The sequence below is a fragment of the Nilaparvata lugens genome, chromosome 11, assembly GCF_014356525.2.
Source record: "Nilaparvata lugens isolate BPH chromosome 11, ASM1435652v1, whole genome shotgun sequence".
Taxonomy (NCBI): domain Eukaryota; kingdom Metazoa; phylum Arthropoda; class Insecta; order Hemiptera; family Delphacidae; genus Nilaparvata; species Nilaparvata lugens.
In genome coordinates, this window is record NC_052514.1 from 44,238,183 (window position 1) to 44,265,902 (window position 27,720).

General features: G+C 36.1%; 1 protein-coding gene across 1 annotated transcript in view; it reads right to left on the reverse strand.

Moving 5' to 3' along the window:
- LOC111051702 overlaps positions 1–27,720 on the reverse strand; it is a 31,617-nt gene that overhangs the window by 1,973 nt on the left and 1,924 nt on the right. The window contains exons 3-8 of the mRNA XM_039437317.1: positions 22,937–23,090; positions 17,584–17,705; positions 6,347–6,612; positions 6,119–6,170; positions 4,929–5,194; positions 1,529–1,726 (exon numbers count right to left, since the gene is read on the reverse strand). Coding sequence (XP_039293251.1) covers positions 1,529–1,726; positions 4,929–5,194; positions 6,119–6,170; positions 6,347–6,612; positions 17,584–17,705; positions 22,937–23,090 — 1,058 coding nt within the window. The remainder of the gene's footprint in view (positions 1–1,528; positions 1,727–4,928; positions 5,195–6,118; positions 6,171–6,346; positions 6,613–17,583; positions 17,706–22,936; positions 23,091–27,720) is intronic.

Below are 27,720 nucleotides of genomic sequence, written 5' to 3' on the forward strand. Positions count from 1 at the left end.
GTCTTGTGTCAGAGTTTTCAGGTCGCAACTGATCAATTCCAGGGCCTCTGACATGAACTATGGAAGCCAATTATGTATCTATTTATCAAGTTATAAGACAGTGAAATATTGGCAAGTCAATATTGTACCAATATTTTCATTTGGAATCCAACGTAAAGTAACCTACATATTGATTTGTCAATGAATGTACCAATTTGACTATTCATTGTAAAAAGACAAAAATAGAAAGACTATACACAATGCCCAAATTAGTATTCACCAATTTTTGCATAGCATTTATTGATATTATACATTTATTAACAATACGGTTGGAGAGAGGAAGGAATTTCCAATAAGATTTATATATTTTGTTCTTTGTTTAACGTTTTTGAACTTTCTATGAGCTAAGTTGGAAAAAAAAATTTGTCGAGTTCAAAGCCAAATTCCAAACAGTGGAACGCTCATAAAAAGTTCAAAAACGTCAAAGAAAGAAACAAATTATATGAATCTTATTGGAAATTTCTTCCTCTTTCCAACCATATCCTTAGAATTAGATTTCAACTGATAGCTTTCTAGTAATTGACATTTTTTTCAACAATATCGAAAAATCGATATATCTCGAAAACTAATGCCGATATAAAGCCGCGTCCACACTATGTCGATCGACACCGATCGACAATGTCGAACAAGTCTGGACGTGTCGCTAGACATTGTTGAGTGCTATCGAGTCGAGTCGAACGCAACCCGAATCAGGTCGGTCCGGATCAAAGACAGTCGAGTCAAAGGCACCAGTGTGGATGTGTCGATGAGTCGATCTTGTCACTGCCGTTTTAAAAAATAGAATAGTGCTATACTGTTGTTCAAGTGCTTACATTTTTATTGAAAATGAATTGGAGTGATACCCAAACGTCGAATTTTATTGAAATGTACCGTGATCGTTCTTACTTATGGGATTCAAGTGATGTTGACTATAAAAACAGAAACAAACGGCATGATGGTTTGGTGGAAATTGCGGTGTCATTTGGCATTGAAAAAGTGGAGGTGGAAAAGAAAATTAGAAATTTGCAAAGTCAATTTGCAAGGGCAATAAGCAATAAATCTTCCATAAATTCCTCCGTACTATACTTTTTTCTGCCTCGAACAAGGCTAGGCCGTACCCAAAATCTCTGCGGGCGACTATCTTTTTGGCTTCCCAAGATGGCAATAAGAATTGCAGCAGAAGCCGCTGCTCCAGCATCTTCATAATCACTCATTTTATATAAAAACACGATTTATATTTAAAATAGAACACTCGATTATGTATGAAAATTTATGATGGTTGTCGGTCGACTCATCCACATGTACTGAGGCAATTTTGTCGAGTTGACACAGTCGAAGGTGTCGAGCGACTTTATCGATCGACCGGGGTCGACAGAGTCGATCGACATAGTGTGGACGCGGCTTTAGAAAATTTTACTAGACATTTTTTGTTGTAAATTTCATGTAAAATCTATGGTGTTCGTCTGTTACACCTTTCGTGGAACACTCTGTATATATATTTGACACTCACCTTTCTCGCATACCGTCGCGATAGGCCTTAAACGGTTGCGGCTGATAGGCGGCGCACGGCGCATGCGCATTGGACGACTGCGCAACCACACACGCCAGCTCCCCTCCACCTACCCCCACCAATCCCTCTCCTGCACCGCCGCTGCTTCGCGACGGAGTTAGGCTTGGCTTCTCGGGTGCGTTCTGTACGTAGATCACTCTGCACAAAAAATATGACTTATTTATTTCAATTTACAGTATTTATTCATTTCGGTTTAGATTTAAATTTCTAGAATAATGCAAAATTGGTGTGTACTATAGTAATGATCATCTAAAATGGCACCTGCTGAAAACCCTACGGGTTTAGAAGGTCCTAAAACTGTACAATTTTCTCCCAGTAAATTGATTGAATTGAAAATATTTCATTAGAAGAAATAATTTGACACTAATTACAGCCTCTGAATGTTAACAAAGTTAATTTTAATTTTATTGGCACATCCTGTGAAGCAAGTATTTCTTCATTAATAGTACAAAACTAATCCTCTAGAAGCGATCAGACTCAGTGGTCGCGCTGATAAGTTATCGCTTAGATAAGTTGAGAATGCTCCTGGTACTCCCAAAATGTTCGGAACCCACCTAAATGTGGGTCCTTTATCCCTCATTATCATCCGCCTCATTACCAATGCACAAGCATTGAGAGCCCATGTGGGCATCACCCTCATCAAAAAAAAAAAAAAAAATAAAAATAATAATGATAATTCACACTGTAGTGACACGTTATAATGGCAGTATCTTATTAATATTGGTTGCTATCCTTGTCTATCATTCGACAGAGCAGATAGCGCTATCCTTCTCTAGCTCTTGTTCTTGGTCATGCTCTGTGTGCTAAATCCTATTATATTAAGCCAACAATTTCTGTATTTATATATCTGGTTATTTTTATATAAGGTTATTTATGTATAACGGATCTCGAAAACGGCTCTAACGATTTTCACGAAATTTGGTAAATAGTAGGTTTATGATATAATAATTCGATTGCACTAGGTCTCATCCTTGGGAAAACTCGCTGAACGACATTAAAAGGATAATTTATCCTTTTAAATAATTAGGTCCAAGTTCATTTCTTTTTTTCTTTTTCACTTCAATAAATTTGTTAGTGTTGTATTTTGTTATTGATACTCGCTGCCAGCACACAAACCTTAGAGGTTTGCAGGCAGCGCCTATATAATAAGTTTTATTATCAAAGTTTATTTTTATGTACTTATAGAAATTGTTTATATTAATGTGTGAAACTTTGTATTGTCTATTTTGATTTGTATTTTCGATATTATGGCAAATAAATTTGATTTGATTTGATTTGATTTGGCTGAAACAGCTGTGGATGGTAAAAAATCTGGTGTGGCGCACACACACAACTTTCCTTGCCGTTATGAAAATTTATCACCTGACGCTAGTGTTCCCGCGCATAAAAGTCTACTTTTCAAAGATCCAAGACAGCTGGTGACAAGAAAATAACGCACAAAATGAGATCCTCCCGATCAGCTGATTTTCGCAAATTAGAGATATCACACCCGTAGTTTGGTCCCAACACTCACCTATTGAACGCCTTCCCACATTTAGCAGATTCCACTCATAAAGAATCTGTGTGTGTGGGGAGCTTCCTCCATCTAGAAATCTAGTGTCTCTGAAACCTGTTGTTTTTGCAACACCGTGAATATTACCCCGCGAACCATATTTTGCCTATATGACGTTTCAAAGTCACGGTGGTAAAGCTGCAGGACGCGCACTGTACAGTGTTATTTTGTTTTCCTACAGATACCCTGAAAAGTGACCATTTGTGCACTGATTGCAGGCTGCAAAGAATCACTTTTCCGCACTAGTGGGCAAAGTGAGTACTTTGCGTACTCCAGATTTGCAGCATGACAACGCAAAATACTTAGTAGGTTATATGGAGCACCAGTGCAGCAAAATCAAAATTAAGTTGGTAACAGTGAGTGCTGTGGCTGCTATAGTGAGCAGAGGTGCAACGAAGCACAACGCGCTAATTATTAAGTAGATATTATAACCAAGGACAACGACAGCACAGTGCCACCACAGCACACACCACACAGCTGCCCCCCGCCATTCAAACACTACTACATTATTCAGGCAATTTTACCCATAATTACCCACTTTTCATATTCAATGGTAACTGTAGGAAAAATTTAATGTGAAATACGTGCGCAAAGTTCGTTTGCTGCACTCAAGAAACAATTCCGCCCTCGCCTACGGCTCGGGCGTAAACGTTTCTTTCGATGCAGCAAACTGTCACTTTGCGCACTAGTTGCACAAATAACTATTTTGTACCATTATGGGTATCATTAGACTCAGTGGAATTGTCATATTATTACTTTCCTTGCCATATTACCATAGGTAAGGAAAGTATTGCTTTCCAAAAAAATTTAAGGTACCCTAATTTCATGTTTTCTATACGTTTCATTACTTTCCTTGCCCCATAACCATAGGTAAGGAAAGTATTGCTTTCCAAAATAATTTAAGGTACCCTAATTTCATGTTTTCTATACGTTTCAAGGTCCCCTGAGTCCAAAAAAGTGGTTTTTGGGTATTGGTCTGTATGTGTGTGTGTGTGTGTGTGTTGTGTGTGTGTGTGTGTGTGTGTGTGGTGTGTGTGTGTGTGTGTGTGTGTGTGTGTGTGTGTGTGTATGAGTGTGTGTGCGTCTGTGTACACGATATCTCATCTCCCAATTAACGGAATGACTTGAAATTTGGAACTCAAGGTCCTTACACTATAAGGATCCGACATGAACAATTTCAATCAAATGCAATTCAAGAAGGCGGCTGAAATGGCGAAAATGTTGTCAAAAACAGGTTTTTTTGCGATTTTCTCGAAAACGGCTCCAACGATTTTGATCAAATTCATACCTTAAAAAGTCATTGATAAGCTCTATCAACTGCAACAAGTCCCATATCTGTAAAAATTTCAGGAGCACTGCCCCATCTATGCAAAGTTTGATTTTAGATTCTCAATCAGGCTTTAGATACAATTTAAACAAAAACTTTCGAGTGGAAAAGATTGAGCATGAGAATCTCTACAATTATTAATGTTCTGTAACATTTTCACCTAACATTAAAAATAAGCTCGAAATTCGAGAAAATGTGATTATCCAATGCAAACTGTTGGCAACTGTTGATTCTATTAAATAATTCACTATGAAGAGATAGCAGACCTCGTGTGTCTCCAGCGTTATTGCCCTGTCACCAGCTGGCTCAAATCTTTGAATAGTAGTCTTGAGATGCGCGGGAACACTAGCGTCAGGTGATCAATTTTCATAACAGCAAGGAAAGTTGTGTGAGTGCGCCACACCAGATTTTATAAAAATGGATTTGAATTTGAAATGTATGGAAATAAGTGTAGTCTGTACCTATTGAACGCCTTCCATCGCTGGCAGATCTGGAGATAGGCCTTGCACTGGATGTACATGAAGACGACGCCGCCGGTGAAGCCAATGGCTACGACCACCAGTTTGGTCCAAAATGGCCACTCGAGGAGACCATTCTGGATCTCGTCGGCCGTCCGGTCTATGAGCACATACAGTGACCACACCACACACGTCAGCGCCACCGCGTGGAACATCACCGCGCAGAACAGTTTGCGCCGCTCGAAGCCCGACATCTCCAGGTGTTCCCACTGCCAACACAAGCAAACAAAATAATTGACCGAGTGAAGTGAGGTCTAAGATTCAAGTCGACGGTTTTGCATTTCTCTTTATGTTTAAATGTTTATATGTTGCGCATTAACGGCGAAACGCAGCAATATATTTTCATGAAATTTGACAGGAATGTTCCTTTTTAAATCGCGCGTCGACGTATATACTAGGTTTTTGGAAATTTTGAATTTCAAAAATAATATAAGAGGAAAAGGAGCCTCCTTCATACGCCAATATTAGAGTAAAAATCAGACTATAGAATATTCATCATAAATCAGCTGTCGAGTGGATTATAAATTGCATTCAATTCAATATCTCAATGTAACTTGGTAAAACATCAGCTGATGTGTTGACTATTGCTTGCCTCATTGAAGCAATTTTTATGCACTATTAAATGAACTGTTGATTACATGCAATTAATAACTAAAATAACATAGTATTATTATTATTATTATTATTATTGTCATTTGTTACGTGAAGCCACAAATCTGAGCAGAGCTCAAGTGGCATGTAACATGTCATGAACATTTTTCTATGCAAAGTGTATGCATCTGTATAAACTCAAAGTGTGAAGGCGCCACAACATTCCTCCATTGTATAGGGACACGCTTCCACAAGTACATTAGTAATTGAAGACAAGAAAAGCCTATGACTACCACATAACTGTATTCTTTGAGGTAGACAATTGAAGAGCTTCAGTCCCGAATAATATGGTCCTTTTTCCAAAAGTGTCAGTCTGTGAGCGGGGTACTGATATACAGCTGAACTCTTTTCTCTTGTGCTATAGCCATGGCAAACTACATTTCCTTCAAATCTCTCTGAATTTCTGAAGATAAAATTTACAGTCTCAAGGAAGTGCAATGCTGGGACCGTGAGAAACCTGTATTTTCTAAAAATGGGCCTACATGAATTGGATGGCCGCAAGCCCTCCAAAACACGAACAGCTTTCTTTTGCATCTTAAATATTTTATATAAATTATTTTTACTATTCCCCCAAAAGAAGATGCTGTAGCGTATTAGGGCTAAACAATATCCATAACAGCAAGGAAAGTTGTGTGAGTGCGCCACACCAGATTTTATAAAAATGGATTTGAATTTGAAATGTATGGAAATAAGTGTAGTCTGTAGCCTACCTATTGAACGCCTTCCATCGCTGGCAGATCTGGAGATAGGCCTTGCACTGGATGTACATGAAGACGACGCCGCCGGTGAAGCCAATGGCTACGACCACCAGTTTGGTCCAAAATGGCCACTCGAGGAGACCATTCTGGATCTCGTCGGCCGTCCGGTCTATGAGCACATACAGTGACCACACCACACACGTCAGCGCCACCGCGTGGAACATCACCGCGCAGAACAGTTTGCGCCGCTCGAAGCCCGACATCTCCAGGTGTTCCCACTGCCAACACAAGCAAACAAAATAATTGACCGAGCGAAGTGAGGTCTAAGATTCAAGTCGACGGTTTTGCATTTCTCTTTATGTTTAAATGTTTATATGTTGCGCATTAACGGCGAAACGCAGCAATATATTTTCATGAAATTTGACAGGAATGTTCCTTTTTAAATCGCGCGTCGACGTATATACTAGGTTTTTGGAAATTTTGAATTTCAAAAATAATATAAGAGGAAAAGGAGCCTCCTTCATACGCCAATATTAGAGTAAAAATCAGACTATAGAATTATTCATCATAAATCAGCTGTCGAGTGGATTATAAATTGCATTCAATTCAATATCTCAATGTAACTTGGTAAAACATCAGCTGATGTGTTGACTATTGCTTGCCTCATTGAAGCAATTTTTATGCACTATTAAATGAACTGTTGATTACATGCAATTAATAACTAAAATAACATAGTATTATGATTATTATTTTTTTCATTTGTTACGTGAAGCCACAAATCTGAGCAGAGCTAAAGTGGCATGTAACATGTCATGAACATTTTTCTATGCAAAGTGTATGCATCTGTATAAACTCAAAGTATGAAGGCACCACAACATTCCTCTATTGTATAGGGACACGCTTCCACAAGTGCATTAGTAATTGAAGACAAAAAAAAGCCTATGACTACCACATAACCGTATTCTTTGAGGTAGACAATTGAAGAGCTTAAGTCCCGAATAATATGGTCCTTTTTCCAAAAGTGTCAGTCTGTGAGCGGGGTACTGATATACAGCTGAACTCTTTTCTCTTGTGCTATAGCCATGGCAAACTACATTTCCTTCAAATCTCTCTGAATTTCTGAAGACAAAATTTACAGTCTCAAGGAAGTGCAATGCTGGGACCGTGAGAAACCTGTATTTTCTAAAAATGGGCCTACATGAATTGGATGGCCGTAAGCCCTCCAAAACACGAACAGCTTTCTTTTGCATCTTAAATATTTTATATAAATTATTTTTACTATTCCCCCAAAAGAAGATGCTGTAGCGTATTAGGGCTAAACAATATCCATGATACACCTTCTGAGCTGTCTTTATAGTGCATTGTCTGATTATAGAGTATTGTCTCTCGACCTTTCTCTGCTTTGAACTCGGGCTGTACTGTTGCCAGTATGCCTTGAAGGAAATTAGCTTTTGATGTCAGCATTTTTGGTACACCAACCCCAACAGCCATTAGCCGTTTCCACACCGATATCTCGCCAACAGACAGGATTTACTCTCGACCTTTCTCTGCTTTGAACTCGGGCTGTACTGTTACCAGTATGTCTTGAAGGAGATTAGCTTTTGATGTTAGCATTTTTGATACACCAACCCCAACAGCCATTAGCCGTTTTCACACCGATATCTCGCCGACACGACATACAGACAGGATTTACTCTAATGGACAGTATAAGATGAGGCTGTGGTTTATAACTGCGCAAGTCTACTTTTCACAGAACTACTAGTTATAGTAAGATTCAGCACCTGATTAACATTGGTACTCTACCCTTGTCTTTCATTCATTAGTGGAGTGATCCGTGGTCTAGTGGATAGAGTGCTTGCATAGCAACCTAGAGATCCCGGTTCAAACCTGCTCACAGCCCAAAGTTTTTGATCAGGCCACTCCCGTGTTATCGGATGGGCACGTCAATTTGTCGGTCCCGGCTGAAGTATGACAGTCTTAAGACCCATTGATTGCTAAAATTATGTATTCAGGAGAGATGGAACTCCGTTAGGGACTCCCCACCAATGAAAGCCATACGATTATTATTTGATTTGATAAGTCTCTATTCATAATCATATACTATAATCATATATCATATATATATATATATATATATATATATATATATATATATATATATATATATATATATATATATATATCATATATCATATATCATAATCATATACAGGTACATTAGGAACAGCGTCAATAAAACATAACATAAAAATAACAAACACAACATAAAAAGTATTATAAAACAGACTTAAACCTCCTAGAGAAATAATAGTGATAAACAAAAGTCACAAACCTACAGTGTGATCTGTAAACTCTTGTAGGGAGTACAGACACAATGATATTAAATACTCCTTGAGTTTTATACTTAATTTTTTGATGTTCTCTATTGCCTGTAATTCTAAAGGGAGCTTTGTTAAGTATTTCCTTCCCATGTAGTGCGTCTTTTTCTTTAAAAATTCTAATCTGTGCCTTTCCGTTATCCTCCCAAATCTAGTATAGTAGCCATGAGTCTCATTCCTTAGTTCATTAAACAGAGTAATACCCCCCCCCCCCCAGGTTCAATGAAACATTCCCCGTCCCGCCACAATATTCTGGTAATCCCCACACAAAATGTCGTCAGTCGCCATTTTAAACACTTTCGACCTTTTTTTTGATCCCCTCCCCCTCATGGATTTATCAATATATAATTGATACCATGAATTTAATATGATAGACTGTTTGTCATGAGCTTTACATGTACTTATTGAGATGTCCTTACTACATTTAAGGCTTCGAGCTTACATACATGCCTTTGTTGCCTATGTAAGCTCTTCCCTATCTGATACAAGAATAAAATTGTGATAGCTCAAGAGTTTTATTGTTTAGTATAGTTCTATATTTTGTTGTTTTGATTTTAGTAAGTATATTATATCGATTCTTGAATTGTATACTCTTTATTGCTCAAGATTTGCTTTGAATTGTATTCAGAAGGAAAAAATAAATTGAATTGAATGTATATATTGTACATGTAATTACTTACTGAACAATAATTATCATACTCACTTGTCTATATTTACAGTACTTATTGAGAATTTAAATTGAGAATATTTTTGTCTATCCGTGGGTATACATGTATAATAAGAAAACCTTTGGTCATAGTTTTATTTTATTTAATTATTCAGAATTACACAACGTACAGAAAAGTAACACAGTGAACTCACTGTTTTTTTAGTTAAGATCGAACTAGGAAACTCTACACTGCAATTCAAACACTTCTTACACTTGAGTGACATTCACGTTTTAGTCAGCACTTGACTCTAATTTGGTTTGCCATCCTTGTCTATCATTACACACAAGACAGATGGCTCTATCCTTTTTCAGGTGTTCCCACTGCCAGAAACACCAACAAATTCAATAAATAATTAAAGTGAGAGTAACGTTACAGTGTCAGTGTCTAATTTGGTTTGCCATCCTTGTCTATCATTACACACAAGACAGATGGCTCTATCCTTTTCCAGGTGTTCCCACTGCCAGAAACACAAACAAATTCAATAAATAATTAAAGTGAGAGTAACGTTACAGTGTCAGTACCTGACTAACATTCGTTTGCTATCCTTCTCTTTCTTGCGACACAAACTTATCACCGTTGCCAACTCGTTCGTAGGCTATGTGAAATATAACTAAGAAATAAACAATTCTGTCTTTGCAGATTTGTCGCCTATATAGTGTAATTCATGTTAAAGGGTCAGCAACTGATTAAAATAGTTATTTGTGCAACTAGTGCGCAAAGTGACAGTTTGCTGCATCGAAAGAAACGTTTACGCCCGAGCCGTAGGCGAGGGCGGAATGGTTTCTTGAGTGCAGCAGAGGAACTTTGCGCACGTATTTCACATTAAGTTTTTCCTACAGTTACCATTGAATATGAAAAGTGGGTAATTATGGGTAAAATTGCCTGAAATGCATCAAATGTTTTTCTGTGTAATTTTATTATTGATAAAAACCTTAATTTATTGTCAAATTGAATAAAAATGTTGTCCTTGGTTATAATATCTAATACTAATAATTTGCGCGTTGTGCTTGGTTGCACCTCTGCTCACTATAGCAGTCACAGCAGTCACTGTTACCAACTTCATTTTGATTTTGCTGCACTGGTGCTCCATATAACCTACTAAGTATTTTGCGTTGCCATGTTGCAAATCTGGAGTGCAGAAAAATTTTTCCCGCACTAGAGCGGAAAAGTGATTCTTTGCGTTCTGTAATCAGTGCAGCAATGGCCACTTTTCAACGTAACTGTAGGAAAAATTGATTTTCTATCCTTGACTGTCATTAGACACAAAGCAGAAATACAGAATATAAATTGATGACTTATGAACAGCTGTAAATATTTCACCTAGAACAAGAAAAACCAAGCCTTAGAATAGTAGATATTTCAATTATCCAAGACAATTACCTTTGCAAGGCTAAAACTATAGTCATAGAAATTTCATAATGAATAAAGATTGAAAATTCATATCAGGCTCACAGAGTCAACTCATTCAATCACAAAATTTTCAAAACAATAACCCACGAACCACAACGTACATTCATCAGTCACAACTACGCAAAACTACATTGACATTTTTTTTTAGATTTTCCTATCACCAAAAAATAAAACGAGGAAAATGGTTAATATTTTAAAATGTAAATTAGCAATCTTATCAACAGATCAATTATCATACTAGCTCCACAACTCATTTATTAGAGTTAATGAACCTGGGGAATTTGTTCTAGTTAGTATCTCTTGAGTGATTGATGTTATTAAATAAATTGCATTGAGGTAGAGTAGATTAGGTTAATAAATTATAACTACACCAATTAAAGCAAATAGAAAGATAATTTACACTAATTTCTGCACGAGTGCATAAAAACTTAATTGTAAAGAATCGCCAAAAACTGTCATCGGACATTGCTGAATTTCATTTTTAGTATGCAAAATTATTAGTGAACCATAATTCTATAAAAATATTGTGAAGAATGTGAGGAAAGATAGCCAAACTGTCCTTAAAATTACATATTGTACACTTTGTCTCTGGATACTCACAGCAACTGATACTCCAGTCTCTTTGTTCGGCAAATCGCTATTTGATCTTCTGCGAGCAAACCCCTTCTATTCTTTGGAGGAGTTTTTCAAACATTCCTTATAATAAATTAAGTGTCAAGTGTTATGAATATTATGTTGCTGATGACTGTATGGTCCGATAGCAAAATAATTAAATCTATCTGAACAGCAAGATTTTTAATTGTGTGAGTAAAAATTTATTTATTTATTCTATTTATTATCGCAATAAGTAAAATCGTTTGCGGAATTGAAATAGTTATTTGTGCAACTAGTGCGCAAAGTGACAGTTTGCTGGACCGAAAGAAACGTTTACGCCCGAGCCGTAGGCGAGGGCGGAATGGTTTCTCGAGTGCAGCAGAGGAGCTTTGCGCACGTATTTCACATTAAATTTTTCCTACAGTTACCATTGAATATGAAAAGTGGGTAATTATGGGTAAAATTGCCTGAAATGCGTCAAATGTTTTTCTGTGTAATTTTATTATTGATAAAAACCTTAATTTATTGTCAAATTGAATAAAAATGTTGTCCTTGGTTATAATATCTAATACTAATAATTAGCGCGTTGTGCTTGGTTGCACCTCTGCTCACTATAGCAGCCACAGCAGTCACTGTTACCAACTTCATTTTGATTTTGCTGCACTGTTGCTCCATATAACCTACTAAGTATTTTGCGTTGCCATGTTGCAAATCTGGAGTGCAGAAAAATTTTTCCCGCACTAGAGCGGAAAAGTGATTCTTTGCGTTCTGTAATCAGTGCAGCAATGGCCACTTTTCAACGTAACTGTAGGAAAAAAATATTGAAGCTCTATTTCAAATGAGTTCCACGTTATAAAGGCAGAGATTAATTGATTGATTATATGCCTTTATTAGGGCGGAGTTAGGACTCCAGGTCCTCTCTGTCACACAACCCTAGGCAGTGGAGAAAAAATATAGGAGGACAGCATTGCCGATTCTTTGCCTAGCTACTGCTATCGTGGGTTGAGTGGAAGAGGGGGCTCTAATTGCCTCAATTTCGCGCACATCACTTTTAATATTGTAAAGTGTAAATAAAAGGCATTTATCTATCTAACTATCTATAAAGGATAGCTGATAACGGTATATACCGAAAACTAATACCTGATTTTTATTTAAATAACGCAGCCTGAAATGAGCTATTTCACTCTTGAGAGATTAAATAAAATTATCCCCAATATAAGAGTCAACATTGCACGTTATTTTCCATTCCGACACCTATGGAACACAGGAATACAAATCAATTTCTGGTTATAAGAATATACTGCCAGAATCAATAAGCGTTATTTACAGTATGGAGTCAATTCAAAGATTTGTCTATTTATAATGCCAATGTAGAAGAAGAAGCTTGAAGAAAGAATTTCACTTGTATTCATGTAAAATTGGTTATCATGGAAGAATTTATAATGTGAGATTTTTGTTAAATATTATAAAGAAATTCTGTAAGCTTACTCGTTCGCTTATTTGTGTTAAGTATTCTCAACTTTTGAACTTTTTACTTTCCTTGCCGTATTACAATAGGTAAGGAAAGTATTGCTTTCCGAAAAAAATTAAGGTACCCCAATTTCTGAATTTCTATACGTTTCAAGGTCCCCTGAGTCCGAAAAAGTGGTTTTTGGATATTGGTCTGTATGTATGTCTGTGTATGAGTGTATGTGCGTCTGTGTACACGATATCTCATCTACCAGTTAACGGAATGACTTGAAATTTGGAACGTAAGGTCCTTACACTATAAGGATCCGACACGAACAATTTAGATCAAATGCAATCCTAGATGGCGGCTAAAATAATGTCAAAAACAGGGTTTTTCGCGATTTTCTCAAATACGGCTTCAACGATTTTGATCAAATTCATACCTAAAATAGTCATTGATAAGCTCTATCAACTGCAACAAGTCCTATATCTGAAAAAAAACTCAGGAGCTCCGCCACATCTATGCAAAGTTTGATTTTAGATTCTCAATTATCAGCCACAATTATCATACACAATTTTAAACAACACATTTCAAGTGAAAAAGATTGAGCATGAAAATCTCTGCAATTAATGACCAGTAACATTTTCACCTAAAATTGAAAATAAGCTTGAAATTCGAAAAAATGTGATTATTAAATTGCAAACTGTTGGCAAGTGTTGGTTCTATTAAATCATTCACTACAAAGAGATAGCAGACCTCGTGTGTCTCCAGCGTTATTGTCCTATCACCAGCTGTCTCATATTATATTTGAATAGTAGACTTGAGATGCGCGAGAACACTAGCGTCAGGTGATCAATTTTCATAACGGCAAGGAAAGTTGTGTGAGTGCGCCACACCAGATTTTTTATTTAAAAACTCAGGAAGTGAAAGTGTAAAATTTTAGTGTTCAAATTTGAAGAACCCAATAACCTATAAACTTGAATGTGAATAGGAAATGACATTGGGTAATACGGCAAGGCAGAACATTCAAATGGATTTCTCTGCCGATTAAAGACATACGAATAAATAAAGATAAATGCCAATTTGTCTCTGATATTTGTATTTTGATTGTATTATTTTTGTATTTTAGATTTTTATCGTGTTTTGTTTTGGATAAATTGAAATAAAAACAGCCCAACTTTCCAAATCATTGCATTTAAATTGAGATTTCTCCAGTATCTTAATACTACCATTACTGAATTCTGTCCTAATACATCACATTTAGCAAAAATACGTGCTCATTACATCAATAGCAATATGTTGAACAATTGAAGAGAGTATCATGACAATTCATGGCTGGATATTCTCAATTATTTGCGTCGTAAATTACCATTCACGATGATTATTCCCGGAAAAGAACTGGTGAATAGACGAGAGATTGCAATTCAATTAACAGAGAGATCACGTTCAGAATTTGAAAACGCTATTAAAATGTATGAGCTCATTGAATATGACGTGTGTTTATAGTTCATTCAAGCACTGAAGTTGCGATCAACACGACTTATTCAATGATACAGATTTCGACGGTGATATTCATTTTTCCTACAGTTACGTTGAAAAGTGGCCATTGCTGCACTGATTACAGAACGCAAAGAATCACTTTTCCGCTCTAGTGCGGGAAAAATTTTTCTGCACTCCAGATTTGCAACATGGCAACGCAAAATACTTAGTAGGTTATATGGAGCAACAGTGCAGCAAAATCAAAATGAAGTTGGTAACAGTGACTGCTGTGGCTGCTATAGTGAGCAGAGGTGCAACCAAGCACAACGCGCTAATTATTACTATTATATATTATAACGAGGACAGCAACAGCACAGTGCCACCACAGCACACACCACACAACCGCCTCGCCATTCAAACACTACTAAGTTATTTGATGGATTTCAGGCAATTTTACCCATAATTACCCACTTTTCATATTCAATGGTAACTGTAGGAAAAACTTAATGTGAAATACGTGCGCAAAGTTCCTCTGCTGCACTCAAGAAACCATTCCGCCCTCGCCTACGGCTCGGGCGTAAACGTTTCTTTCGGTGCAGCAAACTGTCACTTTGCGCACTAGTTGCACAAATAACTATTAAACTGTTAGCTTTGGTAATATGTTATATATGTGAGAAATGTGATTAATGAAGATACGCTTTAATTACATACACATGTATTTAATAACATGTGTATGAAATCATTCAAAGAAATACCATAAACAAATGAATAAACAGTTCAGTTCAAGACGTTTCAAGATGAACTCATGATTGAAAGTTGGCATAAAATAAATAATAGCTGAAGTTGGAAACGTTATTTATTTTGTAGATGTATTTAAAAAGAACTCCCTACATATTTATATGTTACTAGCCGTCAGGCTCGCTTCGCTCGCCATATCCGTCTAGCAAGGGGCTCCGCCCCCTGGACCCCCGACTGGATCGTCCAAGAATGAGATCAGCAGGCTCGCTTCGCTCGCCTGCATTTTTCATTTGAGCATTTTTATCATATGTTAGGACGATCCAGTCGGGGGTCCAGACTAAACGTCTGGCTAAACGGATATGGGGAGTGAAGCGAGCCTGACGGCTAGTAATATAATATTCCCAGGAATAGCTTTGATTGGAGTAGCTGTGCCCAATCGATTTTTCCGCGATAAATGCATTTCAATCTTCAACTTGGTGCCAACCTAACAAAGTCAACTCAACTTAATGCCAACCTGACAAAATTATTAATTTAGTTACCAGTTAAAAACTGTTTCGAAGAGGTACTCTCTCTAGATTATAGTTCTATATTAACATATGGTATGGACATTTTTCAATTATAAATTAAGAGAAAAAGAAGAACATACATGCTTAAAGACGAACTTTAAACCCTTAAAAACCACCCTTAGAGTTAAAATATTGCCGAAAGATTTCTTAGTGCGCCTCTAAAGGGCCAACTGAACATACCTACCAAATTTGAACGTTTTTGGTCCGGTAGATTTTTAGTTCTGCGAGTGAGTGAGCGAGTGAGTGAGTGAGTGCGTCAGTCAGTCAGTGAGTGAGTGCCATTTCGCTTTTATATATATATATAGATTTACATATATTTCTGATAGTTTTAAGTAAATCTCACTACTACTAATTTTTATTTTACCTGAAACTTTCTTGATCTTTGTAGCAAAATTACAGACAATTAGCAAAGTCAAAATTTGTATAAAATCTGAAAATGATGTATCTTTATGATAGGAAATCTCAAGTAAACATCTATGGCTTACTTTCTAACCAAATATGTGCCATCTTGTGCCAATTACGTCTCTCAGTCGCGGAGTATCTGATACTGGCATCGTTTAATCTGAGATCAACATTATTTGAAAGGACATATTCCGTCGTACTCGTGAGAGTAGTAACTTAAACCATAGAGAAACAATAGCGTAACTTACGCTATTGTTTCCTGTAATAGTTCCACCGAGCTGTAGGCGAGTGTGGAATAGTTTATTTATTTATTCATTTATTCACAATATCACATCGGAAACAACAGGTAATGTGCAGTACAATATATTTTTCCTACAGTTACGTTGAAAAGTGGCCATTGCTGCACTGATTACAGAACGCAAAGAATCACTTTTCCGCTCTAGTGCGGGAAAAATTTTTCTGCACTCCAGATTTGCAACATGGCAACACAAAATAGTTGGTGGGTTATATGGAGGATTAGTGCACGAAAACAAAAATTAAGTTGGTAAAAATGACTGTGGTTAAATTTAGATAATCATTTCAATGGCTACCCTACATTTATGATAAAATCCCAATATAGAAATCCAAACAAGAATAATGTTCATCTAAATCTTAATTAAATAATCATCATTTACGAATTCTCATCATTAAATAATAAATAATAGTTCTTTTCAATTGATAATTATTATTTCCACTCCAAGAAATGAGAAAAGTAGCAACATACATTATACAATTCGAATTTTGAGGTTAAATGATTACCATTCTATATTCATATAAATAAAAATAATAAAAAACATAACAATACTACAATAAATATTCTCTGTTGTCTATGTTATTTTTATAAATATTTTTTAGTTTACTTTGAGCATTTTTCTCGTTAATTTGAGCAAAAGTCTAAATTTCTGAACCATGTTTCAGTAATTTTTAGCTGGATGAAACAAACTTAGGTACGATTCTTCCCACTAGGTCGCGCGCTTGTCGGTTCAGCCATCTTGTTGTGTTCAGCCATCTTGCATCTCGGTTCAGCCACAAGCTGTTGGCGTGTATTTTGAATGTGAAGTTTTTGTTCCATCTGTATTTATTCTGATTCTTGAATGAATAAAAATGAGAACTTTGGCTGAGAATTTTCAACTTCAATGGATTATTAATTTTTAAATGAATTAAAGTTGCTATTAATAACAGCATCACACACACACACACACACACACCACACACACACACACACACACACACACACACACACACACACACACACACACACACACACCCAAACATTTAATGGATTTCAGCCATCATTTACCCATAATCATTCAATCAACCACTTTTCATATTCAATGGTAACTGTAGGAAAAACTTAATGTGAAATACGTGCGCAAAGTTCCTCTGCTGCACTCAAGAAACCATTCCGCCCTCGCCTTCTTTCGGTGCAGCAAACTGTCACTTTGCGCACTAGTTGCACAAATAACTATTTGTGTTGACTGACCTCACTGAACGGCTTGACCTTGGTCTGCATGATGAACTGAAACTTGCACAGCTCGCAGCTGCGAATATTGGAGGACTTGATCCACTGCTGCAGGCATTGCTGGTGCACGAAGCGCAGCGAACCTGAAACGGTTACAAATTGCAGTTACAAATCCAAACAAATCAGCAGCTTCTCTTTGTCTCAGAAACAGAGTAACGGCCAGCAACAGTCACAGTTAGAACATAGTTATTCAAAAGTATTCTTTGAGTATCTATAGTGAGGTCCACGTTATAATGGTAGTGTACGATTTGCAATGGTGTTGCTATCCTTGTCTATCATTCAACAAATGTGAAAGAGTTAGGGGTTAGGTTTTATTTAGGTTATATTTAATAATGTTTTATTAGGATAGGTTAGGTTTTTGCTTTAAAATTGCAATATGCTAGAAGGGGCTAGGGTCTAGGTAGAGTTTTGTTTTTTGATGTTTCAAAGGTAAAAGGATAGGTTAGGGGGTTAGGATTTTGCTTTGAACCACATGTTTGTGAACGTGTTCATGAAATGAACCACATGTTTGTGAACATGTTCATGAAATGAACCAAATGTTTATGTTTTGTTCTAAAGATGACGAACAAATCTAAAGTATTAAATGTGAAAGGGTTAGAGGTTAGGTTTTATTCAGGTTATATTTAATAATGTGTTATTAGGATAGGTTAGGTTTTTGCTTTGAAATTGCAATATGCTAGAAGGGGCTAGGGTGCAGTTAGAGTTATGTTTTTTAATGTTTCTAATGTGGAAGGATAGGTTAGGGGGTTAGGATTTTGCTCTGGAATCTAAATTATTAAATGTGAAGGGGTTAGGGGTTAGTGGTTAGGTTTTTTTGGATTATATTTAATAATTTCCATAAGGTTAGGTTAGGTTTTTGCTTTAAAATTGCAATATGCTAGAAAGGGCTAGGGTCCAGGTAGAATTATGCTTTTAGATATATTTTCAAAAGTGGAAAGATAGGTTAGGATTTTGCTTTGAAATTGCAATATGCTGGAAGGGATTAGAGGTTTTTCAAATAGTTATGTTTATTGATGTTTTAAATGTAAAAGGGGAGGTTGAGGGTTCGGTTTTTGTTTTGAAATGACAATATGCTGACTTAGTTATAGTGTTTTAAACATCAGTTAAATAACAACTGTTTTATATTTTATTAATTATATTTTTCAAAAGTACTCTTTCTTTTATTAAATAAAATAATGATAAATTGATTATTAAATTGAATTAAATGATAAATCATCATTGTATAATAATATCTTCATCAAATAGAATAACGATTGGCTCCAGTTACAGTGCTCGGTAACCATCATTACAAAGAACGTTACATTCAAAGAACTGACTGAATGGGACGGGAAAAACCCGTTGCTAACGCATGCGCGATACGGTGCTGTCTGAAACAGAGAGTGGTTTGTGTATCCTATATCAATTATTATGAAAATTTGTTACAAACCACTCTCTGTCTCAGACAGCACCGTATCGCACATGCGTTAGCAACGGGTTTTCCCGTTCCATTCAGTCAGTTCTTTGAATGTAACGTTCTTTGTGATGATGGTTACCGAGCACTGTAACTGGAGCCAATCGTCATTCTATTTGATGAAGATATTATTATCCAATGATCATTTATCATTAAATTCAATATGATAATTAATATATTATCATTTTATCTTATAGAAGAAAGAGTATCTTTGAAAAATATAATTAATAAAATATAACAGTTGCTATTTAACTGATGTTAAAAAGCACTATACCCCAACTAAGTCAGCATAAATATTGTCATTTCAAAACAAAAACCGAACCCTCAACCTCTGCTTTCACATTTAAAACATCAATAAACATAACTATTTGAAAAACCTCTAATCCCTTCCAGCATATTGCAATTTCAAAGCAAAATCCTAACCTATCTTTCCACCTTTGAAAATCAAAAAGCATAATTCTAACTGGACCCTAGCCCTTTCTAGCATATTGCAATTTTAAAGCAAAAACCTAACCTAACCTTATGAAACATTATTGAATATAATCAAAAAAAAAACCTAACCACTAACCCCTTATCCCTTCATAATCAATAATTTAGATTTCAAAGCAAAATCCTAACCCCCTAACCTATCCTTTCACATTTGAAACATCAAAAAACATAACTCCAACTGCACCCTAGCCCCTTCTAGCATATTGCAATTTCAAAGCAAAAACCTAACCTATCCTAATAACACTTTATTAAATATAACCTAAATTTAACCTAACCTCCAACCCTTTCACATTTAATACTTTAGATTTATTCATCATCTTTAGAGCAAAACATTAACATGTGGTTCATTTCATGAACATGTTCATAAACATGTGGTTCATTTCATGAACATGTTCACAAACATGTGGTTCATTTCATGAACATGTTCACAAACATGTGGCTCATTTCATGAACATGTTCACAAACATGTGGTTCATTTCATAAACATGTTCACAAACATGTGGTTCATTTCATAAACATGTTCACAAACATGTGGTTCATTTCATGAACATGTTCACAAACATGTGGTTCAAAGCAAAATCCTAACCCCCTAACCTATCCTTTTACCTTTGAAACATCAAAAAACATAGCTCTACCTAGACCCTAGCCCCTTCTAGCATATTGCAATTTTAAAGCAAAAACCTAACCTATCCTGAAAAAACATAATTAAATAATAAAACGTAACCCCAAACTCTTTCACATTTGTTGAACGATAGACAAGGATAGCAACACCATTGCAAATCGTACACTACCATTATAACGTGGACCTCACTATAGATACTCAAAGAATACTTTTGAATAACTATGTTATAACTGTGACTGTTGCTGGCCGTTACTCTGTTTCTGAGACAAAGAGAAGCTGCTAATTTGTTATTCAAGCATTTAATATACTTCCTTGACGAATGAAATATAATTGATTATACTAGTAGTTCTGTGAACAGTACACCTCACGCAGTTATAAATCACAGCCTCATCTTATACTGTACATCAGAGTAAATCCTGTCTGTATGTCGTGTCGGCGAGATATCGGTGTGAAAACGGATAATGGCTGTTGGGGTTGGTGTATCAAAAATGCTAACATCAAAAGCTAATCTCCTTCAAGACATACTGACAACTGGACAGCCCGAGTTCAAAGCAGAGAAAGTTCGAGAGACAATACTATGTTATTTTAGTTATCAATTGCATGCGTTATTGCACGCAATCAATAGTTCATTTTATTTTGCTCTGTGAAAATCATGTTTGTTTTTTTTCCTTTTCTCTTATTATATATATTTTTTTAGTTTAAATTACAGTATGTTATTATACTCAAGAGAAGGAACTTGAACTATAATATTTTGTATTTGTTTTGATGCAAAATAAAAATTATTTGATTTGATTTGATTTCATTTAATAGTGCATAAAATTGCATTCAATGAGGCATACAACTAATAGTCTACAAAGCTGCTGATTTTTCACCAAGTTACATTGAGATATTGAATTATTGCATGCGTCATGGCATGCAATTTATAATCCACTCGACAGCTGATTTGTGATTAATAATTCTATAGTCTGATTTTTACTCTAGTATTGGTGTATGAAGGAGGCTCCTTTTTCCTTTATATTATCCTTGAAATTTCCAATAACATTGTATATACGTCGACGCGCAATTTAAAAAGGAAACATACCTGTCAAATTTCATGAAAATCTATTACCGCGTTTCGCCGTAAATGCGCAACATATAAACATATAATCATTAACAGAAATGCCAAACCGTCGACTTGAATCTTGGACCTCACTTCGATCGGTCAATAATTGACCGAGCTTTAGCAAGTTCTCACTTTTGACTCATTCAAGGCCAAAGTTGTTGTCCGTCTGTTAGTATGTTCTACAATAACATTAGAAAGAATTGATTAGGCCAAAGTTGTTGTCCGTCTGTTTGTATTTCTACAATAACATTAGAAAGAATTGATCAGGCCAAAGTTGTTGTCCGTCTGTTAGTATGTTCTACAATAACATTAGAAAGAATTGATCAGGCCAAAGTTGTTGTCCGTCTGTTTATATGTCCTACAATAACATTAGAAAGAATTGATCAGGCCAAAGTTGTTGTCCGTCTGTTTGTATGTTCTACAATAACATTAGAAAGAATTGATCAGGCCAAAGTTGTTGTCCGTCTGTTTGTATGTTCTACAATAACATTAGAAAGAATTGATCAGGCCAAAGTTGTTGTCCGTCTGTTTATATGTTCTACAATAACATTAGAAATAATTGATCAGGCCAAAGTTGTTGTTCGTCTGTTTTTATGTTCTACAATAACTTTAGAAAGAATTGATCAATCAGCTTCAAATTTTGAACGCGTATTCGTTGAACAGGTCAAGTTTGTTGGACAACAAAATTGACTCACTCCTTCGTTCTTTTTTAGGATATAGAAATAACATTGAAAGTGCATAAGAAAATTTAGATGATTTAGTCAGCTGGAATTGAATTCATGCTATTACTGTTGTAATGGTGTTAATATTATTGGTTATTGTGGGGTTATCTTATGTTTGGTATTGCTGAGTTGTGAGAATGAATAACTAATTGGTAGGGTTTATAGAATGAGTTATAAGGGGTTATATTCTTAAGTATGGTATTATTGGGTTGTGAGAATGAATAACTTATTGGTGAGATTTACATAATGAAATAGTTATTTGTGCAACTAGTGCGCAAAGTGACAGTTTGCTGCACCGAAAGAAACGTTTACGCCCGAGCCGTAGGCGAGGGCGGAATGGTTTCTTGAGTGCAGCAGAGGAGCTTTGCGCACGTATTTCACATTAAGTTTTTCCTACAGTTACCATTGAATATGAAAAGTGGGTAATTATGGGTAAAATTGCCTGAAATCCATCAAATGTTTTTCTGTGTAATTTTATTATTGATAAAAACCTTAATCCTAAAATCCCAAAGTCCTCGTTGTCCTTGGTTATAATATATAATTAATAATTAGCGCGTTGTGCTTGGTTGCACCTCTGCTCACTATAGCAGCCCAGTCACTGTTACCAACTTCATTTTCATTTTGCTGCACTGTTGCTCCATATAACCTACTAAGTATTTTGCGTTGCCATGTTGCAAATCTGGAGTGCAGAAAAATTTTTCCCGCACTAGAGCGGAAAAGTGATTCTTTGCGTTCTGTAATCAGTGCAGCAATGGCCACTTTTCAACGTAACTGTAGGAAAAATAAGTTTTAAAGTTAACTAATTCATTATGATAACAATTTGCGATGGAAGAATTTCCCCATTCATTAAAAAATCATATGTTATTTTGGAGTTATCACATAGACTTATAAAATACAGAATAACTTATGAGTTGAAAACAATGACTTACCAGCGCAGTAGCAGGGTGCAATTAGGGGGGCGTCGCTGTCACCTTCGCAGTGACAGATGCGGCACATGTCACCGCCTCCACTGGTCGCCAGTGACGAGGCCGTCACAGACGACGCGGCTGAGTCGCAGCGTTTGGCCGCCGTGCCGCCCCCAGGCTGCAACATGTGGCAACTCAACTTGATGCGGTATTCAGTGTTAACAGCAAGAGTTTGCAACAAGATTAGTAAACTCTGGGTCCTTTATTATAAATTTATCTCCTACTCCCACTGGCGAACAAGAGTCATCTTATGCCAGTGGTTTTTTCACTTGCCTTTTATTATTATTACATTTGGTTGGATTGTGTTGTTATTTTGAGCTTTGTTTGATTTATGTATATGTATTTACTAGTGTGGAATAAATAAATTTGAATTTGAATTTAGCTTTGCCTATCGGCGGATGACCACTAGACTACATTACTACCCATTCAAAAACTACCAACATTTTTGTGAATCCATCCTTTCATAACCGAAAGAAGCTCTTATGTATCTTATCGAAAGCAACGTGTTGCATCCGAAAAGATACACAAGAAGCTTTAATGTATCTCTCCAAAAGCAATGGATGCTCTTTTGTATCTTCTCAAAAGCAACGTGTTGCATCCGAAAAGATACACAAGGAGCTTTTTGGAGTTACGTCGTTTTAGCACAACTATAGAGTAAACAGTAAGGAAACCATTCAATTATTTGAACATAGGGTGAAGATACCTAGATTACCTAGATCTGGCACAACACAGCCTATCAGATGACATTTTTGTTCAACATGTTGTTTCCATTTTAGGTGATACACAACATCTCTCTCATTCATGCAGAATCTCTGAGAGTAGGGAGCTCTGTAGATAGCTTTCTCCATCTAGGGTCTCTGAGCTGATGTTTTAGCAAAGCCGTGAATATTACCCCGCGAACCATACCTTGCCTATATGCCGTTTCAAAGTCACTGAGGAAAAGCTACGGGACGCCTACTGTATTATAGTGAGGTTCACGTTATAATGGCAGTGAAGAAAGATAGGAGAAAAACGTTGCCAAGTCTCTCCATTTGGCCCCTGAGTGTACACAGCTGTTACTCAATTCATCCCATTAAATTTGATCTAATAATAATTATCATTTCCTTGATAAAATAATCAATTTAATGTCAAATTAATCAAGAAAATATATTTTTTCATAATTTGATTCGAAAATTTGCTTTCATAACTGAGATCAGATTTTTATTTTTATACAAACCTGAAATGGCGGCTAATTTAAAAAGCTGTGATACAACAATCTGAATTTCAAAACAACAGAAATTAAGTTATTTGGTAGGTATTCTATTCCAATTTCTTTTAAAAATATTAGAAAGATAGAAATCCTATTTGAAATGAGTAATTTCAATGGAAATAATTCTGAAATAACCTTTCAATATTATTTATACCGCTACGAGAGTAGGTCTAACCTATACGTGTAGGCTAACTGAAGCATGGATGAAGTCTAGGATGGTTAGTTATCAACTATTTTAAAATGTCATTTCAGGTATTTTAATTTGTGTTTCTTACACGGTAGTGTCTAAAAATTATTTCATCGTTTCAAAAATACATTTTAAATCAATTATAAAACTTGTGTGCTCAAATATTTTGATAGAATGAAGAAAAAAATGGCGGCTGAGAATTGTTTGTTTACTTTTGTACAGTCACTGTCAAAAGTAAAAATAGAATATTCTGGCAAACGGGCAACATTGCAAAGCGAGAGAGAGATAGCACTATCTGTTTTGTTGTATGATAGAAAAGGACAGCAACAGTCTGTTTTGTTGTATGATAGAAAAGGACAGCAACAGTATTGTCAATCGTACACTGCCATTATAACGTGGACCTCACTATAGTATATCAAGTCACAAGGACGGGAAGGGGCATTTTGCAGGCGAGAATGATGTTTCTAGTCCAGGCGTTAGCCGAGCACTGCAAAAGACATTCACGTCCAAGTAACTTACACTATTTTTTGTCATAATAATCTAGACAAGAATAATTGAGAATCAGAAAACATTATCTGCTTGTGCTGACATTACTATATGAATTCTATAAACATATCCTACTTTACAAGTTTCGAATCAGGAATTTCTTGAAAATTCGACTGAGTCATTGTCAATATTGTAGAGCCATTCCATAATTGAATAAAAACACAAACGACCAAGGTGTGACCATACCGGCCACATTTGTGACGGAAAATAAAACAGTGTAGAACTTGACAACAGATTTGTGTTTTTATTCAATTTAGGAATTTCTTGATTGTTGTTGACAAAACCTTAGACCAGTTATAGAATAGACACGGCCTATTGTATATTCATACTGAAAGTCGATGACGCCAACATCTACTGCCATATCTCCAAATCGTGACGTCAGCATCAGATAGAGAACTTTTCTGTAGATTACATTGTTTTCCATAACAGATTGTGTCTATTTCAGCGGGAGCGCAGCTGGAGTTTACCATTTTAATGAACAATAATTTACATCCTTCTGAAATAGACACAATCTGAAAGTTTTCTATCCGATGATGACGTCACGATTTGGAGATATGGCATTAGATGTTGGCTTCAGAGGCTAGACTTCCCAGCGTGTCTATTCTATAACTGGTCTAAGGACAAAACTTCCACCTGGAGCGGTTTTTTGTACTAGTTTTGCTGTTCCTAAATCGGAACTACGAAACATACTCGACTGTAAAGAAAACATGATTTTATTACAGTATAGTATGCTGTAATGTGAATCATATGTTTATTTGTTCTACAATCAGCTGTTTACCGGCTTGATTTCATGGATGTAAAACAGCAGAAATTGACTATGACAAAAAATATGTTAATAAAGTAGTTCATTTAAATTGATGCAGCGTGTATTAGTGTTGTGTATTGCTCGCTATAGAGTTTAGTAAAGGGACTCTTTATTACCAATTTATAATCTCTTGATTAAAGCCCAGGCATCCCTGGATGGGAGGCGTCATAAACATGAACACTAAAAAATAGACAATATTTGACTAAAATTGTCAAAAAAGATTGAAAACTCATGTCACTTGATTTGCAAGAGCAGGCGGCGTTGGGGATGGGCTACACAGGTTATCGTTTAGAAATTCACCCACGCTATAATAACTCTTTTCGATAAGCCACTGTGAGATTAAATTTTTAATCTACCTCATAGTCTGAAGAGAAACAGGTATTTTATTGAACATCTTCATTGCCAGTGCAGGGAAACAGTCCTTTACCTTCAAAAGTCAACATCTAGGTACGTCGAAATTCACACTACTTCTAATTCTGTGGGAATAAATCTGACTTCTCAAGGTAAAGGATGCCTGATTAGTCTTGATGCCAAGATACACTGACCATAGACTGTGTATAGGCCCAGACGAAGGAAGATTGGCCTCAGGAATGTGAAAATCTAGGCATAAGATTCACTTTAAGTGGAAATGATACTACAATTTAGTCCTAGTATAATGAGCAAATACAATAGGGAACTACAAGAATATTCTAGTTTGTCTAGACACATATAGAGCGTAATAAAAACGATATTTATTTAAACATTTTATTATAGATTTATATGTATAATAGAAAGTATTTTAATATGGCTACTTGAATTCATTTCCTTCAAGTAAGCGTCAATTTCTAGAGGGATGAAATCAAGTATCAAGTAAGTAAGTAATGATAACAATATCATTTCCACTATTCAAGTCAGTGAAAATTATAGGACTAGAGTTGCCGATTTTCCGTTACCACCGCCTTCTATATTATATATTGAACTAGCCGTAATGCTCGCTTCGCTCGCCATATCCGTCTGACCAGGGGGCCAAAGACCTTAAAGAGATATAGACCCACAATGCCTATGCCTTCCCAATGATAGCTCTTACTTGAAATTGAAGGCCGCCATTGGGGTATTTTAGCACGAGTATTATATCTATATATATTTGTAATACAATAGATCACAAAGGCATTGGTGGCATTGGCATGTAATAATCTTATGGGTTGCCCCCTCAATGGCGGATTTCAATTCCATGTACGACACTAGCGCTGTATGTGAGTCTATGCATCTTTAAGGTCTTTGCAGGGGGCTCCGCCCCCTGGACCCCCGACTGGATCGTCCAAAAATGAGATCAGCGGGCTCGCTTCGCTCGCCTGCATTTTTCATTTGAGCATGCTTCATTCAATCAGAAAGTACTGAGAAAACGCAGAAAAGCTGAGAAAAACGCTAATTTTGGGCGTATCTTTGATGAAATATTAGTCACTTCATCACAAAATTTTTAGACCCTAGCTAAACCTCTGTACCAAATTTGAACATTTTCCGTCTATTACTTGATGAAAGAACTGAGAAAACGCAAAAAAACTATAATTTTGGGCGCATCTTTGGTGTTATTTCAAATTCCTTCTAACACAACATTATCACATCCCAGATGAGCTTCTGTAGTAAATTTGAACATTTCTGTTCATTTGTTCTCGATAAATCTAAGAAGAAGCAAAAAACCGCTGGAAAACGCTAATTTTGGGCGTATCTTTGACGTTATTGCAAATTCCTTCTAACACAACATTATTACACCCTAGCAGAGCTTCTGCACTAAATTTGAAAACATTTCTGTTCATTCGTTCTCGATAAATCTGAGAAGAAGCAATAAAACGCTGGAAAACGCTAATTTTGGGCGTATCTTTGGAAATTTTTCCAAAACCGTTCTTAGTGCGCTTCTAAAGGGCCAACTGAACATACCTACCAAATTTGAACGTTTTTGGTCCGGTAGATTTTTAGTTCTGCTT